We start from the raw sequence: 21,272 nt of genomic DNA, 5'->3' as shown, positions 1-21,272 counted from the left end.
GATGGATAGATAGATAGATAGATAGATAGATAGATAGATAGATAGATAGACAGACAGACAGACAGATATATAGATAGATAGATAGATAGATAGATAGATAGATAGTTAGATAGATATATAGATAGATAGATAGATAGATAGATAGATAGATAGATAGATAGATAGATAGATAGATAGATAGATAGATAGATAGATATATAGATAGATAGATATATATATATAGAAAGATATATATATATAGAAAGATATATATAGGTATATAGCTATATAGATAGATAAATAGATAGATAGACAGACAGATGGATAGATATATGGATAGAAAGATATATATATATATATATATATATATTACCGATTTCTACATTGTCTTGAACATATTTGAGTACCACATTATTAAACTCAAATAGAACATTTTTGAGCTTCATCCCAAATGCAAGTCGGGTCGGGTCAGTTCCAACTATGGAACAAATTGAAAGTTCTCAATTTATATCCCAATTCGATGTCTAAATTTAGAATTGTGTGGCAAATATCTCGATACTCGATACTTAGTCGGGGCCATGACTCATTGACAGATTGGACATAAAAATTGGTTCAGGGTAAATCACGAAACCGAAACCATTCCCAAGCGAGTTTTATGCTCGTTTTTACTTTTTTGGACTAACAAATTGACCAATTGATAGATACCTCGTACAACTTGGACATTTAATTGCCGCGCATGCCTAGTAGCTGCTAAGCGAGGGGGGGGGGTGGTGGGAAGGGGGGGGTTATGTGTGGGTTGGGTTTATGTAGAGCTTAGCTAGCCTGCGCGAGGTGCGCCCAAAGCTAACATAATCTCATAATTGTTTGTGCTCCTATTCGACTTTTCTGGGCGTGTCGCAACAACAACAATAACAACAACAACAACAACAACAACAACAACAACAACAACAACAACAACAACAACAACAACAACAACAACAGACAATGGCAATCAAATTATGGCCACAAATCGGGGCGAGATTTCAGCTGTTTGTAGCTGAAGCTCGCCCGCCAAGCCCAAGTCTTCACCTGCCCTCACCCCCTCCCACCTCCTCTCGCCGCCCACCTGGCTGACAGCTGTCAGTCGCAGCTTCAGATTTGACATACGCATCGTTGTTGTTGTTGTTGTTGTTAGCATTGATTGTTTGTTGACATGACACAAATCTGGAAAGTGTTGAAGATCTCGTTTCGGCAATAAAAAGAGAGCTAGCCAGGCAAAACAGCTCGACTGTGGCATACCCATTCATTTTGTGACAATTGCAGCGTATCAACTTGACTGACTTGAATATATGCTATAAAAGCTAGAAACATTTTATGCGCTTAAAACACTTCCATTGCAAGACATTAGCTACCCTCTAATTGCACTAAAGCAGCTTGTCGCACAATTCAAGTCAAGTGCTCGACTAGGCGATACTCTGTTCTAAGACACATTTTGCTCTGCAATTCTTCGAGTGACAACATGATCTATAGATACCCTGTATGGCAAATGTTTTGCTGTTGCATGCATAAACTGAAGTCAGCTGCTCGACTTGTAGGTACCCTATAGCCAGTTTTATTATAAATACCATATATTTTCAATTAATTTCCATGCAAATATATTTCTAGCATATGTTTAAAAAGTGTTTAGCATCTAGATTATAAGCATATTCAACTAGGGAGTGTATGTGCTTGGCAATACCCTGTAAGGCGAATAATTTAATTAACTAATTTAGCTATATATATGGCTGTATGGTATCAAAAGTGTTAGCCCCACTATTAGTAACAGTTTTGGGGCTGCCGCTTCCGCTGCAACCGGCAACTGTTGCAACCGGCAACGGGCAACTTGGCAACTTGGCAACTGACAAACGCTGAGAACAGTCTGATGATGATTTCACTTGATATGCTTTTAATGTGTTTCTTTTGCCATAGTCGACGCAGACCGGAGGCAGTCGACTGCAACGGCAGCGAGGCCCTTGACGACACAAAACAAAAAAAACAAAAAAATAGCAGCAAAACCCAGCCCCGGACTACGAAAACTTCTTGGGCTTGTGGTGTAATAAAGTAGCAACAACAACAACAACAACAACAACAACAACAACAACAACAATAATAATAACAACAACAAGTAGAGCCATCATTTTCTTTGGCTTCAATTTCAGCCGAAGACGGTCAACAATCAGTCCAAGACGTTCGCTGCATGATACCAGAGGAAAGACGGGGCGGGCAGGGGGTGTGAGGGGATGAAAAGAAAAATGAGTAGAGTGTATTATGCTCATAGACATCGCACATCATTTCACAGCTCTGGCCCAGCGCCCAAGTAGTATCTGTAGCTGCATCTATGAATGTATCTGTAAATGTATCTGTATCTGCATCTGTCTCTGTAGCTGTAGCTGTGTGTGTAGCTGTGTGTGTAGCTGTGTGTGTGTCTTGGAACCTGGCTTAGATTAGTTCACACGATAAGCCAAACAAACGGCTAGATAGACAGACGAACGGACATGCTGGCCACTTGTTGCAGAGCGTTTAGTTTGGCTTTCCGCTTGGCTGGCAGCCAACATGAATTTGATATCGTTCGCTGGGGACAGGGCACAAATTATGATCTACTTGATATCATTTGATTGCATTCGTATACGGATTTCGGCTGGGCATTGCCGAATGCAGCAATTCGGAGCAGTTGATGCGTGTGCGTGTGCCCCAAGGCAAACGGCAGCTGCAATTGTCACTGCCAAATTCAGGTGAGGCAGGTGCCAAGCTGCCAAAAACTGATGCCAAAATTCTCTGACCGCAAGTGCAAATGCAAAGGCCCGGCCAAGCAAAGCACGCTAAAAATATACCCTGTAAATGATAAGATAAGTAAAAGATACGCATGTCAGCGTCTGCAAGTCTTTGAGCTCTTACAGGGTATGCAGCTAGCTGAAGCTACCCTTCCCTGCTTGGGGCTCGTCTTAACAGACATCTCTTTCAGCTTAGACTTGTCTGTTGACCAGCTATGCATATATATGTGCTCAAACTGTTTGATAGCTTCAAAGTTGTCTGCCGCCCATTCGATCCATTCCCATGTGAGTACAGGGTATGGGCAGGTGAGTGGACTGCGTTGCGTTACGGCTGAGGGCGCTGCCTGGGAATAAGTCGTCGTCTTGGGACTAACTCCTTTGGTCTTCCTGTCTTATGGCTGCGACTCGAGCGGAGCTGCTCTTCGGGGGTTGCAATTGGATTCGAGACAGCGACTGCGTCTTGGCCATGCTTAATTTAACAAATGCATGTTTAATCAACACACACACAGACACACACACACACACACACACATGCACTCAGACAAGTTATTTAAATTTATGCATATGTAGTTTGTTGTTGTTGTTGTTGTTGTTGCTGCTCAGCGTAGTTGGACGTCATTTATTTGATTATTTTCTTACGTGCTTTTCTGGTTAATGTGCAAAAGGGGTATATTGACTTGCTGAGAATGTATGCAACAGGCTGTGGCCTCTAAGTTATTTACTTAATTTTGTCGAGCTGAGTTGATCTGGCCAAAAAACATCTACAAGTCTCCCGATCTTGTAGTTTCCAAACATTAAAAATAAGCGCTTGTCTTTATAAAATCGATAAATCTCGATAAATATCGATATAGAGGCATGTTTTTCTGTAAGCCTAACTGGAAATGTTTAGCAGCTTTGTCGTTGATATGAGCTTCAGATCTTAAATCTTAAATATAAACTCTTTTGGTCCACACAAACACACAACGCGTTTATCATTTTGTGTTTCATAATATATCGATAAATATCGATCTAGGGGCATGTTTTTCTTCAAGCCTAGCTTAGTCTTAGTCTTTGATTTGTACACACATTTGTCTGCCCTTAATGTGCCCTGATCATTTCTGTGGGCTCGCTCAGCTCTGTGCCCAGAGCATCTGCTAGTCGTGCACACCCGACTGCAGCACACAGTACTTAATATTTGTTGTTGCTTTACTGTGAACTGGCACTGTGATCAACATGAAGAGCATGGCGCACAGTTTTCATGGCCAAAACTGTGAGGACTCTGTCGCATTTCGTATGCGGCAAGCGCCCGCAATGTTTCTGCTGTAATTGTGGCACCCAAAAGACAACACAAAAGCAACAACAACAACATCGTGTTAGGCTATTCGAAAGTTGTCCACAGTTGTCCAGTGTTCAATGAACCTTTTAAAACAGTTACCGTTTCACTAGAGCCGCGCCCCTCGCCTGACGTCTCCTGCTTTGCAGCGGGGGCAACAAGTTTGCGTTCGTGTCTTAAGTCTTTTGTTTGTGAGCGCCTTGTCGATTGCGCTAGGGCACCTAAAAAAAAAGGTGGAAATGCGCGTCTTTATTAGTGGAAACGGTAGCCAAATGGAAATGTTGCTTGTGCTTCATTTGGAATTGGTTAGCTGCGACTGCGCACAGTTTCGTCGCATTTACAATTAATGTTTTAATTAGTCGCTGTCGCGGTCGTTGTCGCTGTGAAAGTCCAAATGCCTGCCAGCATGCTGTGTTATGGTTATTTTTGATTGCTTGTCGACCAATAAAAACCAGACTTTGTCTGGCTAATGAGAAGATCGGCCGCAAAATCCACACAGCCCGGCCCCTAGGCATTTAGTTTTGGGCAAAGCTCAGCGCATTTGAATTATAAATTGCACGACAACGAGCGCATTTAATGTCCCATTTGTCTGGACTGGACTGCAATGTTCTGTCTTGATCTTTTACGAGTATATTGCATGCAGCAGCATGTTTGAGAACTCTGTGGACTTCTTCTGCATTTTCAAAGATCTTTGCGAGAAATTCGCTTGACTGATGTTTCACACATTAAACTTTACTTGGCACATTATATTTATGGAACTATAAGAAAGTAAGTAAGGAATTTTATACGAGATATATTAAGTAGATGGGAAAATGTGGAAAAATCTGTGCCCCTGCTTAGTTCCCGAAGGTATCCTGCAAGCAAAGTATACACGGAACGAGCATATTTCACTTTTTGACAGGCTCTTGTATTATAGCTGGCATATTTGACAAAGATCGGACAACAAAGACCGATGAAGTTTTAACCCATAAGCAGAAGCATACAAAATTGATGAAAAATGCATTTCTATATATTTCTGTATAGATAGAAGCCCGAAGCAGCTCTGGGTATATCCTGTTCGACTAGAAGACTGTGTCAGAATACATTTGCTTGCTTCGCTTCCGCCTTGAAATGTTGCCTGCCGCAATTTGATGGCTCACTTTGGCCCAATTTGCCGCTAATTGAGGCACAATCGAAAAACCTCAAACCTCGCACTCTAATCCACATACAAATCGGATATTTGACTTGTGCTGTGTCCGTGCCTCGATTCTTGTTGTTGCTGGCATTTTCAATTTTCAATTAGCTCGCGCCGCTGCTCGACATTTCCATTCCCATTTCCATTTACATGCATATCCGAAAGAAAACTCGACTCGACTCGACTCGCATATCTAAAGCCGAGCTGGCCGCCGGGCGCAAAGGTGAAAGCGAGGCGGCATTTGAAATTCTTTGTTTTTTGTATTTTCGGTTTTTAACTTTTACATTTTGTTGATGTAATTGCTGACCCAAGAATGGCCATTTCCTGCTGCCGTCCGGCGACTGCAACAATTTCTATTTGATCATTCTACGATTTTACGATTTTACGATTTAACGATTTGGCGAGCATTTGGCTGTTTCACATAATGCCCCCCCCCCATGATAATGTTAATAATAATCACAGCAATAAATATGGCTATAATGCGGCAACAGGTGCGCCAATTTGCTGGCCAACATTGGCTACGGCGTCGCCGCTAACGATGCCCGCGCACAGACAAATTTCGCCAGTTGCTCCAGTTTTTCGACTTCTTTCTTTTGGTATTTCGTGTTGCAAATAGGTATGCTCCAATTGTGCAGCTGGACATCCTAGCAAGACGAAGAACTTGCAACACGCAAACAGTTTTACTCGCAAAGCCAACCCACATTTCCCTTATGTGCCGCAAATCGAACTAAACGGATTTAAATTACAATTTGAAGAATTTAAAATAACTATATAATAAGTATATACGCGTACTTGATAGGAATTTTGATCGAGCGACTTACAATTTGCTTACAAAAATATTTGTCAAAATCCTCTGCGAAAGATGTGCTGCTCGGAAATCCTAGCTCCCCTGGCGGAAAATGGGTGGAAAAGTTATAGTTTGAATTGCAAGTCGAATAAAAGTACAAATAAATCTAATATGTCTATATATACATATATATACACATATATATAACCTCTGGCGGAAAATGGGGGGAAAAGAAATAAAAATTCAAATATATCCATATACGCATATATATATATATATATATATCCCCTGGCGGAAAAAGGGTGGAAGATTCATAGCTTTAGTTTTAAGTAAAATAAAAATTCAATATCTTCCAATATACATATGCATATATCTAGGGTATGTCCAAGTCAAGCACACTGGAAATGCTTTTCAGTTTTTTCGTTTTTTTGTGAAATTGGCATTTATTGGGAAAAGCTGATGTGCGGCTTGCGTGTGTGTGTGTGTGTATGTGCGTGTGTGTGTGCGTGTGTGTGGCAGGCCCCTCATTCGTTAGCTTGTGTGGTCCACCCACGAGCAGCAAGACAGAGGGGGGGGGCAGACCACCCAAGGGCAGGGTTCATGCAATGCGTTAAGATGCTTATACAAATGAAAAGAAGAAGAGGCAAAACGTAGGGGCATTTGGGTTGGAGAAGCACCTGGCTGTGGAAATTCAATGATTAATGATTGTTTGTTGTCGTCTTTGTTGTTGTTGGCTTGTTGTCCGCATCGGATGTGGCAATCCTCAAACCCAATCACTCAATCGTTCATTTCAATTAGCCAATTACGCATGCCAATTGCCAATTGCCGAGCCAAGAGCCGAGAGCCAAGCCAAGCCGAGAACTGACAATTACAGGCCGATGCCGTAATTTGCAGTTGCCGCCGCGCCAATTTGTCCAAGTGGAGCAAGTGCAACGCGTTGCACGGAAGTTGCACAAGCACACAGAAGTTGACTCCAAGAACCGATAGCCAGCCCTCCCCCCTCCCCCCCCTCTCCAGGTTCGCTCCAATGAAAATTGTCCGCATTGGTCAGTTACTAATTTGCGAGCGAAAAACGGAAGTCGCCCGTGGCCAGTGTTTACTGTGCTGAGCGGCTGGGTGGTGCGCTGGGTGTGCCAAATCGGAAGTTGCGAGTGCCATCTCAAAGGGGTGGGCAGGGGGGGAGGAGAGTTGCATATTTTACTTCCGTTTTCGAGCAATTGACCCTGCTGAAGGCGCCGCCCGATCTCAGCATCAGCATTGTATTGAATACGAAAACAGTTTTCTTCCTGTCAGCGCTGCAGCAAGGGAAATGTTTCCTGCGCCTAGTCTTATCTATAATTAGAATGGGGGGGAAAAAAAAACAGTTCTGAAATATCAAAAGTTGCCTTTGAAGAAGAGATCGCTTCTCATGGAAGTCGAATTTCTTCTTGCAGCACAAAATATTTCCATAAAATTTCGAAAATTTTCAAAAAGTAGAAAACATTTGCTGAAAAGTTGACAGAACTTGTCTAGAAAGTGAAATGTGTGTTTCGTGGCAAGAAAACTCTCTGCAGTTTTTGAAAGTAATTATTTGTTTTAATTTAATGAACTCTTGGCGTTCAGTTCTGGCAAGTGTTTAGCGTCATTTAGTGCTGGCTTTTTAGGCCTTTTTGGCGGCCAAAAGACGCGTCTGTGGAATTTTTGAAGCCCCGGGCCAGGCTCATGTGGGGTCCCGTTTAATTGGCCCGGCAACGTGGCCTAATGAATGTGTTTATGCGCACACAAAAAGGGCGGCATCTTTTGACCCGAATCTAAGTATGATTAAATGGGAGAACCCGAGCGAGCAAATTGATTGAGAACCGTGCGGCAGTCCGTGATTGTTTCTGGAAATGGTAGCTGCGCGGATTTGGGCAGCGGACTTGTGGGAAATGTGATAAGCTCATTTGTTGCCGTTGTTGCGCTTCTTATTTTATACCCTGAACCCATTAAAATGGATATAAGGGTATATTGTATTTGTGCGAAATCCAAATGTATGTAACAGGCAGAAGGAAGCATCTCCGACCCCATAAAGTATATATATTCTTGATCAGCATCAATAGCCGAGTCGATCTAGCCATGTCCGTCTGTCTGTCCGTCCGTCTGTCCGTCCGTCCGTATGTATGAACGCAAGGATCTCAGATCCTATAAGAGCTAGAGACTGTAGATGCTCCTAGTTCCCGCGCAGATCGAGTTTGTTTCCGATAATCGATAACTTGCTCCGTTTCCAAGCAATCGATAAAAATCTATATCGATATCCTGTTTTTTGGGCAATTTTGGTAAATAATAAGAGCTAGAGTCACCAAACTTGACATATAGCTTCTAAAATAAAATATATATATATGCATTTGATGTTGGAAGAAGAGGGTTCAGGGTATCCCCTAGTCGGGAGCTCCCGACTAGAACCTCTTACTTGTTTTTTATCAGAGCTCTGTTCAAGCCCTTTGGTGGCCTGCGGCTGGAGGTCATGCAAATGTTGCGGCTGCTTTCTTAATTGATTTCCCGACCCGTCACAATCAAACAGCTCGAACATTAATCGTTTCGGCCCGTTGCCACAAGCTCTCAAGCAGCACAAAAATAAAAAACCAAATACATATCAAAATTGAAAAGCTCAATAAATAACGATTCAGTCGTTTATTTATTACGGGCCAAAGTAGTTCCATTCGACGCATATTTCGGCTCTGGCCCAGCTGCAAATATATAGATGAGCCCAGAGCCCATTAAAGCTGGCCAGATGGGGCATATTGGTTTTGTGCGCATGTTCGAACACATAAGCCATACAGATTCGTGTGTCTTGTGTTTCTACGTGCCAGATCATCTATTGATGAACATCTTCTAATCTTTCCCACTTTTTATGAAATCGATCAAAATGACTATTAAGCGCATTCTCAAGATATATAGTCTTGTGCTTCGATATTTACACACATTTCAATGCCCTATTTATGCTCCGTAAATTTCATACAAATCGGACAATAGATAGCGAAGTTATAAAAGAATGCATTTCCCATAATATGGGCGTAATGGGCTAAGAAGAAGCACAGTCGCTGCATAGGCAGCGTGTTTTGTGTTTGCAGGGTATTTGCTAGTCGAGCACAGCCGATTAGAGAACTCTGTATTGCCTACTGTTGCTGCACTTTTCTTGTGCCTCTCTCTCCCTCTCTCTCTCTCTCGTGTAACGCGATCGCAAGCCAATGACACCAGCAACAACAACAACAACAACAACAACAACAACAACAACAACAACAACAACAACAACAACAACAAGAACAACAACTGCGCGAGATTCTTGAGAACTTTTTGCGCCTTTGCGGTTGGCCGTGGTGCCGTTTTCTAGCGGCACTTTGTCGTAGGCGGCTGATCACCGGCAGCCGCACAAGTGCGAGACTCAACAGTGCCTGGCATTCCAGCACCCCTCCTCACTCTCTCCCCCACCCCTTCTCTCTCTCTCTCTCCCACCAATTTGCAATTTGCTTGCAATTGATAAGACAATTATTGTCGTCACTTTTTGCTTGATTGATATCTTCAGCTTTATCGGCGGCTCTCAATGAGGCTCGTTGGTCTAGGGGTATGATTCTCGCTTCGGGTGCGAGAGGTCCCGGGTTCAACTCCCGGACGAGCCCACAGCTATACTCTCTTTTATTCATATTTTTTCAAATTCGATCATTTTATTGATATGGGCAAAGAAACATTTTATATTTACAATAATTGCATATCTAGAAAGTTTTGCTGTTAAGATTGGATTTTGGGAGAGCAGCTTCCATTAGGGGGTATCTCCAATTCTTGAAGATTCTTCAACATAAGCGAAAAATTTGAGTAAAACGAATTGCAAATATAAATAAATACTTATATTAAACATTAATTTATAAGCTATGAACAGTTGAGTTCCTTTGCGATCGATTTTTTGATTGCAATCAAATTTTTTTTTGTCTGCTGTATAACTGCTTTGGCCCAAATAAGAATTGTTGTGCTTCTTCTTTTGCGGACCTTCGATTTGTTGTTGCCAAAATGATTTAAGCGAACGTTGTCAGCGATGCCTGCGATAACGAGCCGCAGCGGTAGAGAAGCAAGAAGAAAAAGAAGCAGCGGCAACAGAAGAGTGAGAAAAGGAAGTAGACGCAGCAAGTGACTCACCTGGCCAGACAGGAAGTCACTTGCCAAAAAAATGTAACGAAAACAAAACTGAACAAAAGAAAATTTGCCCGTTCTGGCAAAGTAATTTGCGGGCGTGTGAACCGCGGTGGGTGAAGCTCTTAAGAGGAGGGTCATCGGCGAATGCCTGCCTCTGACTCAGACGAATCGACGACCCGGCTAGAAATATGACTAACTCCAGGCCTACTCCGAGCTCGAGCTATTTGTATAACCCTTGGCAGAGGGTATTATAATTATGTATCGAGATGTGTAACGCTTGGAAGAAGACATCTCCCAGCTCATAGAGTATATATATTCTTGATTAGTAGCCACAGTTGAGTCGATATAGTCATGGCCGAATGAGGCTTGTTTCTTATTTGGATGAGGTCCCTAAACGATCTTCTTCTTCTTGAGCCTCCCGACTGCAGCACACCTCAGCCGACGAGGCACTGCTTGAGGAGGACGTCGAGTAGAATTCCCCATCTAGTAGAATTCCAAGGTACTTGGCGCTTCTGGCAGGATGAACGGGGGCGGGCCACTGCAGGAGCCTAGCCACGTCTCAGCTCATAGTTGACCCGGCGAGCCCGGCTCTCAAGCAGCTCTCCATCTGATAAAGGGCATGTGAAAGGGCAATTGAAAGCAGAGTCAACTGTTTATGATCTTTATACCCTGTAGATGGCAAGCAAGTGCGCTGAACCATAGAGCTTAAAACTTGTTGGAGGAGACGAACTCTCTTCCCCCTCATTTATTTGACTGTGCTTGTGGTTGTTATTGCTGTTGAGTCAGGTTGTTGAATTTCCAGACTCGACACGCATGTGAGAAAGATGTCAGAATTTGTTGATACTGACGAGACTGAAACTCAGCTAGCCTCAGCCACAGAGCAGCGAGACGCATGCGCTGCTTGTGGGGCTTGTGCCAACGATGAAATTTGGCAAGACCTTTGAGACGCACCTGACCATCGAATGGCGGCAGCAGTACATGCGATATACGGTGAGCCAGTTGCGAGCACAACAGTTCTAGTTAGCCCAGGCATCTGGCAATCTAACAACAATCCGCCATTCCAAGGACCTGAAGACGCTGATACGGCGCGGCGTGGACGGTGCCCCAACGGGGGATGCGGTAAGCCAAGCGGAGCTCAATGCCTACTATGCCGCCTTCGAAGAGCAGTTCTTTACGGAGTGCCAGCACGAGCTGACACGGGTAAACAATTTCTTTCTGGAGAAGCTGGCCGAGGCACGACGCAAACATGGCACACTCAAGCTACAGCTGTTGGCAACGGCGCGAGCACCTGGCCACACAGCCAGCTCCTATTCCCTGAATTCGCAACGGCCGTCGGCGGTGAGCGTGCGCGCGAATAGCAGCAGCAGCAACCGGAAGCTGATGACCCAGCGACAGCTGCGCAATGCCTATAGCGAATTCTATTTGACGCTGGTGCTGTTGCAGAATTTTCAGTCCCTGAACGAGACCGGCTTCCGTAAGATCTGTAAGAAGTATGACAAGCATCTGAGATCGACGCGCGGCGCCGACTGGATGGAGCGCAACGTTATCTACGCCCCCTTCACTGATCAGCACGCCCTACAGCGCATGGTTGTCGAGGTCGAGGAGCTGTATACCCATTATTTGGCCGGGGGCGATCGATCGCGGGCGATGACCAAGCTGCGTGTGCCGCCCCTCGGCCAGCCGACGCCGGCGCGGATTGTCTTCCGTGCCGGTCTGGCTCTGGGCATGTTCCTTATGCTCGCGTTCACCACGCTCTTCAGCTGTGAGTCTCCATCACTTCACCTTCAACTAGCCAGTCCCTTTCATTCCAGCTAGGGATGTAAACAAAACTCATTGATGTATCGAGCTGCATCGATATCGATCGCACGATTAATCCTGATTTTATCGATCGCTTTTCGATAGTCACGATTGTTTATCGATGTTAATGCAATCGTGATTATTCCGCATAGTTATCGGCAAGTTCCATGCGGGGCTCAAGACATCCGAGACTCAATTTTGAGTGGCTCTATCGATAGTTTTTAGGTTGATGATCTCATCGATCTTCGATTTTCGATACCGGAATAATCGCGATTACGGAACGTGAATATCGATCGATGATCCCCTATGATTATTCCTATCACAGTTTCACGTCTCTACAATATCAATCGATGATCGATTCCAATAATATATTTTTTCGATAGATTTCACATTGGTGACAATATCCAGCCTATCACACTTGCATCTCCATCAAGGAATATCGATCGATGTTCTTTAACGTTGATGCTTAATTTTGATAACTCTTATCGATAGGTTCCGCATTGTTCCTTCTGATTATCGTTACTTGGTTCGATCGGTCGATCGGTCGATCGGTCGATAGATCGATTGTTGCATCGATGCATCGATATCGAGGCAGTGCGACTTACATCCCTAATCGCAACTTAACTTAACTAAAACGCAGTGCCCGTTCACGCTTAGACTTCCGGAGGCCGCCGGTGCAGGGCAACATTGAGGCGTTCATGCGCCTCTACCGTGGACCCTTCACGTGGGTGATATTTAACTTTTATATGGCCGCCAATGTGGCCGGCTGGCAGCGAGCGGGCGTCAATCATGTGCTCATCTTTGAGATCGATCCGCGCAGTCACCTGCAGCCGGCCACATTTCTGGAGATCGCTTGCACCTTTGGCCTGCTGTGGACGCTGTCAATATTGGGCTTTCTGTTCCACGATCTGATACATGTGCACGATCCGTTCGTCTTCCCGCTGGCGCTGACCCTGATCATGATCATGCTGCTGATTAATCCGCTGCCTATCATGAACTGGCCCGCCCGCTGGTGGACGATGCGGCTGGTTGGGCGCGTCATAACCGCACCGCTGCACTATGTGGGATTCGCCGACTTCTGGATGGGCGATCAAATGAACTCCCTGGTGACCTGCATGGCCGACTACTATTATATTGTGCGCTTCTATGTTGTCTGCTGGCTGCGCTATGCCAGCGTTGACTTCTGCTTCGAGGAGGACATGTTTGTGCCCATCTCACGCTGCCTGCCCGCCTGGTTTCGCTTTGCCCAGTGCCTGAGACGGTTCCGGGACAGCGGCTCAAAGTCGGCCAGCTATCTGATCAATGCCGGGAAATATTCAACAACCTTCTTTGTGGTCTTCTTTTCGACAATGCGCGGACGCACGGATGGTACGGAATAACTGCTGCCGCCCTAATCTCAACCCGTTGACACTCACTCTCTGGCAGTCTTTTGCAGATGGCTATGCGAATACGTTTAGCAATCCGTACACCTGGTTCTTTATACTGAGCTACATTGTGTCGACCATCTATTGCTATCTGTGGGACGTGTTCAAGGACTTTGGCATATTCAAGATCTGGCGGGGCGAGCATTTGTTTTTGCGCGAGAAGCTTGTCTATCCGCAGGCCTTCTACTACTTTGTCATCATTGAGAATCTGATCCTGCGCTGCTTTTGGGCTGTCGAGTTTCTGGTGCTCTACCACAAGCTGATCACGCCCTACAACATCAAGACCTTTGCCAGCATCCTAGAGATCACGCGGTGAGTTAGCCCCAGCTTCCAGCTTCAGCTCACGGCTTTCTCTGTTCCGTAGTCGCTTCATATGGAATTATATACGGCTGGAGAATGAGCATTTGTATAATTGCGGCCATTTTCGTGCCACGCGCGACATCCATTTGGCCGCGCTCAATTCCCAGCAGGAGCGCATGCTCGAGAATATGATGGGCGAGCCAGACGGCGCTGCGCCCGGCACCGCCGCCCACGCCGGCCGCAAGCCCGACGAACGTCGTCGTCTGGGCAAGGAATACTTCTAGGTGCTCAAACGCAGCTGTTCCCGGTCTGTTATTCGCCATGCGCCATGCGCCATTCGCCATTCGACATGCTCATGTGTGTGCGTGTGTCCATTGGCCCGTTTGCCGTTAATGTTAATGGCCCTCCGTCATCGTCGTTGTCATTTAAGCCACTTCTTTAATTAATTCATTTGTGCAAAAAGAAAAAGCAAAAGAAAATAAAATAAACGAACCCCCAGAGAAAGAGGAGCGCGATCGGGCATCGGGCATCGGGCATCGGGCTAAGCTGCGACACGCGCCAAACCGGTTGCGCAGCTGCACCCAAATGCAGCCGGGCCAACAGAGGCTCCTGCCCTGCTCCTGCCCTGCTCCGTTCAGCTCTATACGAGTAGCAGTTGTCATTGGGACTGAAGCCAATGGATCTATCTGGTTGTTGTGCAGATCTTTTAATTGCCGCCTTGCGCTTGTTGCTCTTGAGCTTTGATTTCGACTTCTCTCTTTGCCTTTCCATTTAATTAATGAAGCGATTAGCTGGCGACCGACTCGCCGAGCGGAGCCACTCAATTTATGCTGGCTCATCTGCTCGTTGCTCCAACTCATCATAAAAAAACACAAAAGACAACAACAGCAGATCCTCATTGCTGCAGCTTGTTCTCCGTCCACTTATCTCGTCGAGATCTCTCTGTTTTTTTTTTGCTACTCAGCTACTCAAAAGCAAAAAAACTCTGTCTAGATTTAGATATGTCTTGAAGGAAAGCTTTAACAAAGTTGTATTAGCTGTAACTTTGGGCACCCCATCAACTATTGTCATGACTTCGCTTGATTTTCCTCACAGTAATCAATTATCGATAGCTGATTGTGACTGTCCTTTATCAATTATCGATAGCTGATTGTGAGCATGTCCTTTATCAATTATCGATAGCTAATTGTGAGCATGTCCTTTATAAATTATCGATAGCGGATTGTGAGCATGTCCTTTATCAATTATCGATAGCTAATTGTGAGCATGTCCTTTATAAATTATCGATAGCGGATTGTGACCATGTCCTTTATCGATAGTTTACGCGAGGAATGCCCCGGGCCTAGCCTTATTGATATAACGTTTTCGCCAGGATTTTCGAAGGCTTATTAGCCACGATTGAGGGACTTATATTGATCGATGCTGGATATATCGAACTTCATCGATCTATTAATCAATATGCGCTCGTGCGACTTATATTCTATTTATCGACTATCGATAAAATGCATAAAATCGCATTGCTAGGAAAAATTAGACAAAAATCATGTTAAAATTATATACATATTCACATTCGACAAAGTTTGGTTAGTTCATATTCTGGGAAGGGCATTTACTAATTAAATTTTGGTTCGAAACCAATGTCTAAAGCAATGATAGATGAGAAACCAAACTCAAAAGGAGGATCAGAGTTTTTTTTTTTTTGGGGGGGGGGGAGTGGGTAACACATTCGAACATTTCTATGTTCATTTGGGTCGGGTCGATTTCAGCGTAGATTAAATCAAAATTGTTAAGCGTCTTTGTGTTTGGGTTTTTATTATTTATTTGTTGTTGTCAGACTCTCATGGATTTGTTTGTTTGTGTGTGTGTGTGTGTGTGCGTGAACGGGAATGCGCAGATAATCGCTTTATTGACTCTGACTCGGGTCATTTGATAGTCCTTCATTCAATGGCAGCTCTGTATGTTTAATGCTGTCTGTCGTTTTGATGCTAAGCCAGATCCCATTTCAGATATGAACATTGTGCACTTTCAACTGAACTCTGACCTGCTAATGGCTTGACTCTAACTGGTCGCAAACAGGTTCAAGTCCTGGCAACAGTTGCAGTTGAGGATGACACTCCAATTGCGGGGACTGGGACTGGGATAGAGACTGGCACTGGAATAGGAACTGATGAAGGGACCAAGACTAAGACTGAGACTGAGGTTGAGACTGAGACTAAGACTGAGACTGAGATAGAGACTGGGATAGAGACTGGGACTGAGACTGAGACTTATACTGAGACCAAAGCTCAGACTGGGACTGAGACTGAGACTGGGATAGAGACTAAGATAGGAACTGGGATAAAGACTGGGATAGAAACTGGCACTGGAATAGGAACTGATGAAGGGACTGAGACTAAGACTAAGACTGAGACTGAGATTGAGACTGAGAATAAGACTGAGATAGAGACTGGGACTTGGACTGGGATAGGAACTAGGGAAGGCACGGAGACTAAGACTGAGATTGAGACTAAGACTGAGACTGAGACTGGGACTGGGATAGAGACTAAGATAGGGTCTGCGATAGAGACTGGTACTTGGACTGGGATATGAGCTAGGAAAGGCACGGAGACTAAGAGTGAGATTGAGATTGAGACTAAGACTGAGACTGAGACTAAGACTGGCGTCTGGCCTGGTCGATTGGCGTTGTCCGTGCCAATTTATCTGTCACTCGAGTCGTTTTTCTGCTGCTTTCATATTTGACTTGGGCACGAGGCAGACATAAATTTGCCATCAGCATTGCCGTTGTTGTTGCTGTTGCTGCTGTTGCTGCTGTTGTTGCTGGTAATGACAACTGCAATTTATGCTGCTTGTCGCGACAACAGCGGCAACTATGGAGCTGCCAGGGAGCAGGCGAGGCAGGAGGACAGGATGTGGCAAGTGCTGTGTACAGTTGCCGCTAGATGTTGCCAATGTTGTTGCCCATGTTGTTGTTGTTGTTGTTAATTGTTGTCGTGTGTCGTCGTCTTTGCTGTTCTTGTTGCGAGAACAACAACAATAGCCAACTAACTGGGCTGACTGCGCGTGCAATATGCCAGGCAGATATTGTTGTTGATCTTGGTACAGTTTGCTGCACACGCGCCAAAAGCGGACCAAAACAAATAAACAAACAAACAAACCAGTCCAAAGATAACAAGCGACTAACAAACAAACAAATCCAGTCCAATCGAAGCCAACAACCGACCAGCTCCGACTCCGACTACAGCTCCGACTTCAGCTCTAGTTCGAGGGCCTGGCCAAACAAGGCGTTCGACGTCCGTGTTCAATTGGAAATGGAAAATTGCAGCTTGGCCACATAAATTACGCAATTTTCGCAGCAAAAATTGTCAACCTTTGCTGGGCGTGCCCAAGACTGACAAGCAACGCCTGGCAAATGCCCTGTAATCCGCCTTACTTTCGACTTGAATTTATAGCTAAATTATAGCTAAATATCGCTAGCTATCAAATCGATACGAAATACTGTCTCGGGTATTGTGCAGAATGTGGGCAGCTAATTTTGGTAAATATACGCTTAGATATAGCTGGATAGATGAACATGTTTCCCACATGCCTGAAGATCGGACAACAAGCGCCGAAAAAGACGCTTCTTTCAGTATGGCACTAAGGAAATCAGAAGTCCAGAAGCAGGACAAATAAGCTGAAATAACTGTGGGGCTGCTCTCACTGGGCATAGGGTATCTCCTGGTCGGGCACTCCCGTCTCTCGCGTTTTATTTTATATGCAAAAGTTGTAGAAGAAACTATGTACATGCCAAATTTGAGGTGCCTAGCCGCAATAATCTTCGAGATATGCTCAAAAAACTTGTGCTCAAAATCGATAATTATCGATTTTGTTTGAATTTGAGAAACTGGAATTAGGAGTAGAACATTTATAGCTATATAACCATATTTATTTTGTTTCTATTATAATTTATTAGAATTGTTATGTTATTATAAGATTATTCCAAGTTGTCTACCAGAATTCCAGAGAAATTTTAAGCATAATTTATTTAGCTGAGAGATAAATGCAAATTTGATGAATATGGGAAAATCAAGGTGTCATTAATTGGGCGACCAGCTTTTTCGAATATTTCTTTGAATATATATTTTTGTTTTTTATTATTATCATTCGACTCTCGCTCATGCATAAATTAACGAAGGCGTGAATATTTAGAAGTTTCTACAAAAAAGAAAAGCTCAAACTACTTTCTTTATATATATATATATATACTTTTTTTGGGTACAAACTGCGCAGAGATTGTCGAGTCTGCGCAGTATTAGCTGCATTTCTGCTTCAACAACAGCAGCAGCAGCAGCAGCAAGAAGAAGAAGAAGATGTAGAGGAAGAAGCAGCAGCAGCATCAGAAAAGGTCTCAACTGTTGTCCAAAGTCCAACGACTATTTTTGGTAGTCGGACTTGGGCCGCAGTTAAAGCCCTTTTTTGCAGTCGAGCCTCAGCTCGTGCTAAATTTAGCCAGGACGCGTCCACGACACATGCCAGACAACATGCAACACACACACACACACAGACACACACTTGGTTGTGCGAAACGAGTTTTGCGCTCCTTTTCCTGGTTTTTTTCTCCAGCTCCTTCAGCTGCCGCTTGGCCAGTTGAGCATGCGCTCCTTTCTCTGCTGCTGCTGCAGCTGTCTCTCCAGCTCCAGCTCCAGCTGGCCGCAGCACGCGTCTGCCCAACCCCCCCTCTGCCCGCTTGCCACCCTTCCACCTGGCCTCTTTCGGTGACAGCTCGCAAGAGGTTTGGCAGACGCTGCTCATAAATTTATGTGGCAGTCATTTGATTGCCCGAAAGACTGCAGACTGCAGACTGGCGACTGCAGTTCGTTCGAGCCATATATTCTTCAGCTTCTACTGCTGCTTCTTATTCTGCTGCTTCATCTTGCTGCTGTTAATTTGTGCGCATAAATTGTCCGTGTGGCAAGTTCTGAGCTGAGCTGCCACCGTTCGAACGGACCGGACCTCACCTCAGCCTCACCCCAGGCTCAGCCTGTGCTGCTTAATTTGTGCAGCTGCGCGAATCGCAATCAGCAGCAGATTTGGCATCATATTTTATTTAATTAATGTGTTATCTTACCGAACGAACATTCGGCATATTCCGCAAGATATTCAATAATTGCCCGTATCGAAAAACAACAAATTCTCTGCACAAATCAAGCTTAAACGTTCCAGCTCTGAACTTTCGCAAAATTCGACGAAGTTAGCATCTCGCTGGAGAACCTTTAGGCATGCAAAGTCTTTCTAAAAGTATTTCGTGCCTAATTCCGACACTCTTAAAAGCTAGATCAAAGTTGAAATATATGTGCCGCAGACTCAGACTCAGACTCAGACTCTTCGCCCATTTCCTAAATATCGATCACATGATTTGGTTTTTAAAGATATATGATTTGTAAAGTTCATAAGAAATGGACTGTAAATACCGAAGTTGGGCAAGAATCGTATTCTATATATAAGGTGTGGGGCTAAGCGAAGAAGAAGCACAACCGCTGCGTTCTTGTGCATGTGTGTCGCATGCGTGTGAGGGCATGTTTGTGACATGCGTGTGTGTGACATGCACGTGTGACATGCGGGCGTGACATGCGTGTGTGATATGCCTGTGTATGCATGTGTGTGCCTGTGTGTGCCTCTGTGTGTGTGTGTTTTCTTGCATGTATGCAGCAAAGGAAGCGTAAATAATCGTAATGCCAGCTCGGACTTGGCTGCAGGGTATCTTCCAGTCGGGCACACTCTCTACGTAAAGTGTTCGGCTTTTGGGAGCAGCGCCCGAGAGAAATTTGACAATTACTTTGTGGCCAAATCTGGCGGCAACAGCCAGGGCCATGGCTTGTGGGTGGGCGTGGCAGTTGGTGCGCCCCTTTTATAACGTTTGGCAGCCACACAGCAGCTCATTATGGTTTAAGCTGAATGCATTGCTGGGCATTGGCATGCCAAATTGCAAATTATGTGCTGCAAACTCAAGCGGACGAAATATGAAATGATTGCGCTGGGCGGCGGTGGGCGTGGCTGTGGCTAGATCAACGCGAGGCGGGCGACAAGTGCAAATTCGGTTGCGAAAACGAATTTCAATTTAATTAGCCAGGCAGCTGGCTCGACTATGCGAGTGTGTGTGTGTGTGTGTGCAGCTTGAAGAATGCCAATGTAATTGCAACAAATTGTTGCCAGTGCGGCACGACAGCAACACAGCTAAACCAAAGGCAAGTCGCAACTGCGACTGCAAAATTATGATAATTGACAACAAGTCGAATTGGCAGACGCGATTGCAACATTCTTGCACACACACTCGCACACACACATGTGTGTGTTTGGGCAGCGTTAAGTATAGTATCCATATCGATATTAAAGACATCGGGATGTGGGCGGCGCAGGAAGCACTCGGCGGTCTGGCCATTTCCTAGAATATGAAATGCTCTTGCCACACACAAAAAGGCGACATTCCTGCGAGTACAGTGAAAGCCTCAATAACGGACAGCGCCAAGCGCAGCAGCCAAATCCAAAGCTGTAAATGGCTAAACAGCAAATGGGCAGAGCTTAAAGTAAGCTAAATATGCTTGAATCGCAGCTCAAATTTCAACTGTTTCTAGCTAGCTAGAAATTAAGCTAGAATTTAGCTAGAATTTAGCAAGAATTCAGCTGAATTGACGGAGTTCAAGCTAAGAGCTAACTGCAACAATTCTCTATGACGATTCCATAAAGAACACTGAATGCCTTTTTGCCCCTTGCGGGCGTGGGCGTGGCCCCCTAGGTCTATGAGCTATGAGGGCAAAAAGTTGAACAAGACTGAGATTAAGGCTTTACAACGAAAAGTTGTTTAATTCCATGAGTTTTGCCTTGGAGCATGCTGTCAGGTAGATCCTGTGGCTAGCTGGCGCCTTTGAAGTCTTCTCCAGAAATGGCCCAGCCAATTCTCGCTCTGCCCGGAGCAGCAAGGCGTATGGCGAGCGGCTTGGCTTGGATTATGTCTCCTGCTTGGGCAACTCTTGAATGTCTCTCTCTCTCTCTCACTCTCTCTCTCTCCCTCTGGATGTCCTGGATGTCGGGGCGCGGGGCTCCTCGCCTCAATATGGGTCCATCTCATGTCGGCAGCTATTCCCCGCTCGGAAACGTTTTTTGCCCTGACTTGGCCCAACTGTGTCCAGAAGTTCGCCTGCCCGCTCGCTAGAATGTCTTCCCCGCCCCGCCCTGAATCTCTTCAACCGCCTTCTACATAGATACAGCTCCCTCGGCGCGTTTTCACTGTAGCTTCAGCTCGAGTTGTCGTTCACTTAAGCCTTGGATCTGTGTTGCTTTTTAAGTGCAGCATCTTCGGCGCAGAGCTGCGGGCGAGTCTGCGACGCGAAATGCCAGGGTCAAGTCAGTCGGAGTTGGAGTTGGAATCGAGAGAAGAGCGAAGAGATTTGCTCAAGCGGATTTGTTGGCTACTGTGCGACTATCTCTCTCTCTCTCTCTCTCTCTCTCCTCTCCTCTCTCTCTCTCTCTGTCTCTCTCTCTGTGTGTGTGTGGATGCTGTGCGTGTCTGCCCGAAGGAGCGCAAGTTTGT

General features: G+C 45.0%; 1 protein-coding gene and 1 non-coding gene across 3 annotated transcripts; both read left to right on the top strand.

Annotated features, from left to right (window-relative positions):
- The first annotated feature begins 9,604 nt into the window (after window positions 1–9,604).
- On the top strand, window positions 9,605–9,676 carry Trnap-cgg. The gene has a single exon. It is a non-coding gene; the product is annotated as a tRNA-Pro (tRNA).
- A 1,369-nt stretch (window positions 9,677–11,045) lies between these two features.
- On the top strand, window positions 11,046–14,185 carry LOC115768197 (xenotropic and polytropic retrovirus receptor 1). 2 transcript variants are annotated; one of them, XM_030712711.1, is made up of 5 exons: window positions 11,046–11,174; window positions 11,259–11,946; window positions 12,639–13,349; window positions 13,417–13,717; window positions 13,770–14,185. In XM_030712711.1, exons 1-5 carry the CDS (start codon window positions 11,106–11,108, stop codon window positions 13,987–13,989), a joined length of 1,989 nt encoding a protein of 662 aa, XP_030568571.1. In that variant the 5' UTR covers window positions 11,046–11,105; the 3' UTR covers window positions 13,990–14,185. The 2 variants fall into 2 exon arrangements, with proteins under 2 accessions (XP_030568571.1, XP_030568570.1); XM_030712710.1 differs by having other exon boundaries at window positions 11,250–11,946.
- Window positions 14,186–21,272: the final 7,087 nt, after the last annotated feature.

Source organism: Drosophila novamexicana, unplaced genomic scaffold (genome assembly GCF_003285875.2).
Source record: "Drosophila novamexicana strain 15010-1031.04,08,12 unplaced genomic scaffold, DnovRS2.1 tig00001692-arrow-arrow-pilon, whole genome shotgun sequence".
NCBI lineage: Eukaryota > Metazoa > Arthropoda > Insecta > Diptera > Drosophilidae > Drosophila > Drosophila novamexicana.
The sequence above is the reverse complement of the archived record's forward strand: the minus strand, read 5'-3'. Positions and strand labels throughout refer to the sequence as shown.